This window comes from Dysidea avara, chromosome 4 (assembly GCF_963678975.1).
Source record: "Dysidea avara chromosome 4, odDysAvar1.4, whole genome shotgun sequence".
Classification (NCBI taxonomy): Eukaryota; Metazoa; Porifera; class Demospongiae; order Dictyoceratida; family Dysideidae; genus Dysidea; species Dysidea avara.
Genome location: NC_089275.1, coordinates 8,980,635 through 8,987,042, shown reverse-complemented (window position 1 = coordinate 8,987,042; position 6,408 = coordinate 8,980,635). Strand labels below are relative to the sequence as shown.

At 37.9% G+C, this 6,408-nt stretch overlaps 1 protein-coding gene across 1 annotated transcript; it reads left to right on the top strand.

The window, feature by feature from the left end:
• Nucleotides 1–1,795: 1,795 nt before the first annotated feature.
• On the top strand, nt 1,796–3,213 carry LOC136254549 (uncharacterized). The gene is made up of 5 exons (XM_066047288.1): nt 1,796–2,329; nt 2,382–2,452; nt 2,499–2,592; nt 2,644–2,750; nt 2,803–3,213. Exons 1-4 carry the CDS (start codon nt 2,213–2,215, stop codon nt 2,689–2,691), a joined length of 330 nt encoding a protein of 109 aa, XP_065903360.1. The 5' UTR covers nt 1,796–2,212; the 3' UTR covers nt 2,692–2,750; nt 2,803–3,213.
• The last annotated feature ends 3,195 nt before the right edge of the window (nt 3,214–6,408 follow it).

Here is a 6,408-nt window from a genome sequence, read left to right as displayed (position 1 = left end):
TACACATGTTCACACACAATTATTCACTACTTGTCCAGATCAGAGATATTCATCTCCATCCCAAACAGGTAACCATCACTGGACAAAAACTAGGCCTGCGCCTATTATGCCGGCATAATCTTGAGAATAATAGGTCACCAATTTCGTGAGAATAATTCCGGAATAATAGGATGGTTACAGGCATGATTTTAAAATAATCGGACGACCACGGGAATAATCGGTGGAATTAGGGGCGTGTCTCTTCTTGATTACCTAGAAGAAAGAGGTAAGCTACTATAAATGATACAACACTGACGGAGTGCTGGCTGAAAGGAGCTGACAAGCCTCTAAAAGATCGATATACTCTAATAGAACGTTCAAATACTCTAATAGAGCAGTCAGATCGTTTCATGTTAACAATCTACAGCCAGCAGCAGGGATTTAACTGCATGATTATCTGCAATTCTGAAATTGTACATCTTATACCAGTGTATTTCCTTCAAGTCTTTGAGCATTATTATCTACCTAACTTAGTAGCTATACAGTAGTTGCAGCATATTATTATAATACACTAATAATTAAATACACTTGAATTATTACTGTAGATAGCTATTCTAACCCTGCTGTAACTATCACGGATAGAAAAATGATGTGTAAGGTGGAATGCTTCATATATGGCTATTAATAATTCGGACAAAACTACTTATAGCAGCATCTTGAAAACTAAGTGACTATAGCCACAGATATATACTGAATGAGAATAATTATGGAATAATAGGCTGGATACAAGAATAACAAAAAGAATAATAGGATAATTTTTTGGGAAATTCTGGAAAGAATAATAGGTAAAATTTTGAGCATAATAGGCTCAGGCCTAACAAAAACTTATCTATCCTTCATTATCAGGCCAAGGATACATGCCAGGATAGTTCACATGTACCTATCCTGTGTTACATGGGTGTGTACACGCCACATTTCTTTCACATATCCTATCCAGTAGATAACTCATGTGTACTTACTATTAGATAGTTTGTGTGATATATATGTTCACCTATCTACATGTGGCAACTGTTAATATACATCACGCAATTATTATTGTAGAACATAATAAATAATACTCCATTATTATTATTGTATTATAATTATTATTGTAAATTATTGTAAAGAGATTATTGATGTACAACATTGCTAATGCACACAATATGCATATTCGGTTGCTTAACTAATTGTAAGGAGACACAAATAACACATGTCCGTGGTCACTTTCAACAAACTCATTTCTGTTATCCTCTCTACTGTCTACAGACTCACCATCATCGTTCTCTAAATCAGAAAATGCAGGTGTGCTGCAAGGTGCACTCTCAACACTAAAATTACTGATCATCACAAGTGGTAAAATCCTCAGAAGATGCGGTCGGGATATCATTTTCCGGCTATTTCATACTCTTCTGTTCTCCCTAGTGGTTGACTTTGGCGCATTGGAAGGTTACTCAAACAAGAGGCTTCATCCTCATCACTGTGCGAGTCATTGTGATGAATGAGATCTGATTTGATAGTCCATGAATTAGTATCACAGTCACAGTAGAGTCTCCTAGCTATGTGCTTTGAACGTCTTGTACGAAACAATCTGCTTATAGTGCACACAATACCTTTCACTTGGTCGGCACCTCTTTGGCAAAGGGGGATCCATTATCTCGAACAGTAGTATGGTGACACTTAATTTCAAGTCTCGTGATCTAAAATTTGGCGCTGAATTACGGCGGGAATGCAGCTGGAATGGGAAGAGAAAAGACGAGCCGGAGAAGGGATGGGTGATTATGACGATAACCCAGTAACTAAAGACCTGTTTATCAAACCAAGGGTGCTTGTGAACGCCATTTACAGTGAATTCGAGCCAGATACTAGTGATGAAGGGGCCGAGGTTACGATCTCAACAGTCCACCTTGAAACGTATTAAAAGAGACGATTTTGAGGAGGAGCACCGAAACTAGTGACAAGGATACGGAAAGCGATAATGGATGCATTGAAAACACGAAAAAGAAAACTTTTTCCTAGGGTTCGGTATGGTGTCACCATTTACCCAGCATCGCAATAGCAATACTCTTGACAGTCATTCTGAGTTGCAACCAACTAGACTCTGTTTTACAACACCATCAGCTGCAAAGAAAGTGCCTCATTCTACTGGAGCGGCAGGTCTTGACAAACTGTCAAAGTGCCTAAATTCAGCTCTAGTATGCAAAGGCTAAGCAAAGCAGAAGCGATGATACAATCTCATGAGCACAAACTAGCTGTAGAATGTCCTACTTCAGCTGTTATTAGTAAGAAGAGAGTAGTTCCACAGGTTGCTAAAGTAAGCTGTTTAATTTCTTTGGTAATGATTTATGTGTTGATTCTTTTATTAGGCCGAAACAAAGAAAGTATACAAAACTTTGCTGGATGGAGAAACTTTTGCAGGATTTGACCTGTCACCTAGGTAAAAATCGTTTAGACGACGTGGTTTAGTTAACAGTTAGTTTTAGAGCTAGGTGGAAAGATGATGCCAACCAGCGTGCAGTCGAAGTTTTAGTCAAAGAAGTGAAAGGAAACAACAAGTCGTTTTCAAGATCTCACATGGTAAGTAGTCTTTTTTATTTCATAATTTGTTGACATGAGCCCCTTACACAGATGCTGCTAAAACATACTTTAAAATTTTATCTCAAGAAGAGACCTTGAAAAGAAATCGGAAATATGATCTGAGGAAGATTCAACGAAGACGGGAGAGAGTTCTTAGAGTTAGTCATCCCCTTTATTGGTGTTACCATATGTAATGCACTCAATTTTTAGAGATTAGCTCAGAGACAATCGGCTTTCAACAAGATGTTGTACAATTCTACTGACAGGCAAAAGTGGCAACAAGTCCTTGTTGCTGACATGATATCAAGTGACAGCAGTGGAATGGAAGAAGGGATGCCAGTGTTTGTAGCAAAAGAATTGTCTTGGCGACATTCAAGAGTCTTGGGTTTTTTTGAAAGGTTGGATAAGCTAATGAAGACAAAAAGTCAGAACAAGCAAAAGGACAAACTAAATAACGAGTTCGTTGTCAGGATAGACTGTCTCTGAGACCTGTTCCCAGTAACTTTCCAACATGGGCTGTTGTGGACAAGTAACAGCACTGTTTGCGCAACTCATCTTGAATTGTGTAAACTGATATTAAAATGTGCTGTAATCATCAAAATATTATTTTAATTATGTATGACCTATCCTTCAAAGAAATGCCATCTGAGTAAAGGAAATGTCACAAATTCGAGTGTTGTACGTATCATTGGATAGTTCATGAATTGCCTCACCTATCCAGTAGCCGACATTTAGCTCTATCCTTCACAGGATATTCTATAGGATATCCCACCTATCCACCAGTGCAGGACACACAAGGATAGGTGGTGTTTCAACCCCTAATCTTCCACCAATCCAGTAGTAGGATAGGCCTAAATTAGTCTGGTGCATCCACCTTGCTGAGTAGGCTGTTTAAACCTTTTATTTGAGAGGTACACCAAGAGGGTGGATATAGGTGCAGAGACACTGGATCAGTGAACTAGTCTGGAAGCAAATAACTTCCAATATGCTTGATGTGTATGCATGATGTAATGTTGTGTTGTTGGCTTTGCAAGAACAACATGACCCTTCTAGTCTACACTACACCAGATGCTGCTACTGTTAGTCACAAAACGAAGCCTCAGGCAGCTATTGAAACACAGCTATTGCTGCCCAGTAAACCAGCACAAGATACCTACGTATACACCACTCAAGTATTCTAGTCTATGCAGGTAAATCCTTCTGGGACAAGACTTGTAACCTGCAAGAAGGCAGCTCAGTAATGGAGGCTGCTGAACCTGAAGTTCTGCAGTGACCCCAAAACTGCTAAGTGAGACAGGGAAAGTTGGGCATTTGCTTCCCCAGTTAACACCAGGTCCATGTTATATGGCCGCATAGACTGGAACAATGTGAGTAACATTTCTTGCTCAACAAATAACAACAGCAGTATCTGGGTACCATAGAGTATCATGGAGAATCACAACCAAGTGATTGTCAGGCTGGCACTCTAACCACTTAGCTATGCTGCCATGCAACCAGCACACTCAGACTTGTCATTTGTTTTCCTTATAGAGAAGTGACATAGATAGATAATAATTAATATGTTGTTTGGGTGGCTTGTAACTCGATAAGCGGCCACTGAATCACTAGTAAATGGTTAATCATCATCATCATCACACCATTCCTTATATGGTGATGGTAGTACAAAGTAATAAACCAGTCATAAATAAAATTGCTCTCCTGCTGTTATGTAGATCAAATTTCACTGTACACACACACACACACACACTAAATGCACAACACACACACACACACACACACACACACACACACACACACACACACATGCTACAGTGTATACACACTGACCTAATTATCGTTACACATTTTTCTGTTCTCAGTTTGTATTCAGTATCACCTACATAATGTTACAACCCAACACTAGTAGAGAGGTGTGTCTGTCTGTGTGTATGTCTTGTATGTATATTGTCTTCAGAAATAATATTGTGTTGTGCTGTTCCACTATTGTGGCTGAGCAATTCAGTTAGTTAATGAGGAATAGATCTAGCTCTAGAGTTGAGTAAATTTTATTTGACGCTCTAAGTATAGTTGACATGGTTTGGTAGCTGCATGCTTATTGTCCGAAAGGTATATACAGTACATAAACTTAGATACTTCTAAAGGTGTTTGTATTATACAGACTCTAGTGTATTGCTTCTAATGGTGTTTGTATTTTATTAAAAATGCATCCGTTGTTTTTGTACGTCTGCTTTGTGAATTGTTATCATTGTAGAGAATTAAGAAATGGATTTTGTGCAAGTTGAGTTACACTTTGTGTGTTATTACTATATCTGTTTGTTTTTTATTGTTGGTTTACTTGTGTGCTGCATGTTATTCAGTGTGCCTACCTATGCATTATGTTGTACATGGGTCTACCAATCTTATTCAATGGTTGTATACTCTCTATAGCGGACACTTTTAGATTAAGACTTTTGGCTGATTTTTGCAATAAAGAGGTTTCCTGTTAAAGTGTATGGAGTCAGCTTGGACCAAAATCTTTATCCACATTATGGAGTTTTTTCTATTGTGTTCTTCAGTTGAGGAGTTTGTCTAAAAAGTTTTCATTGTATGCCAAAATCTCTTTAATCTGACCATATTCGCATCAAAAATTGGGTCAGATTAGAGTAATTTATTGTAACAGTTGTTGTTATATGGTGAATGTTTTTCTGGTACAGAAAATAGTTATAGCACTGTTATATTCTGGATTTGAGAGGTTTAATTACTCCACTTAAGAATTTGTTTGCTTGAAAAGAGTCTTGTTGTGTTCTGATGTTTTAAACTACTGTAATATCTCGGATGTGATTAAGTACAATGGAACTCCTCTATTTCAGACATTTTGGAAGCAAGTCCTAACCTCAGGGTACAGTCTACACACATTTAGACCCCTGAAATTGCCTATATACTAACATGGACAACAGGACATTTACTGGTAGTGTCTTAATTATCAAGGTGGCATTATTAGTGAATTGCCCTGATTTCAGGGATCTAAATGTGTGTACCCTAATACAAAATTAATGAGATCATAAATTAGTGTCCTTATTTGGTGAGGTGTTCTACAAATGAAAACATAGACAAGTGTCCTGATTATTACTGTGGTTCCTTTTTTGAGGTATGTATCATATTGTGTATGATTGGGTGGTTGTGGGTTGTAAATGTATGTGCTTTGTAAATGTATGTGCTTGGTAGCCTGGCTTTATTGTTATACTTTTGTAGTTGGGTTTCTGCTATCTATGTCCAGTTCAGCTGAGCAGAGCAGGAGCATCTGACCTATGGAAGCAAGCCTTACAAGATGACTTTGTGATCCCTCTGGTATGAGATGAAGTGTTCTTTATTCACAGTGTATTTGAAAGTGTGCTCAATAACTCTAATGATAAAAGTAAAACTTCCTAGCCTTTACATATAGTACAATTGTCTGTATATATACATATGTCCTGCAGTGGAACCTGTCTGAGCTGGAACTGGAGCTTCAACAAGCTTGTGGCTGCATTAGACTGGTAAAATCTCACATGTACAATCATTGGCCCATTAGATGGATGGCCTTTCAAATTGGGTGGCCATTAAGACAGTTTACAGAGGACCTCATGCATGGAATCTCAATTAGTTAAACACTTGAAACAGAGATGACTGTTCTATTAGAGTATTTATTGTTAGTGTATGTTCTGTTAGTGAAAGTGTATGTTCTATTAGAGTGGTTTAACATGGGCACTGTATAGAAATCAATGGGCTTCACTTATTTCTATCTGAAATGAGCCATTTTGTACTAGCAGTGTTTAGGGGATCTATCAGTAAAACTTTTAC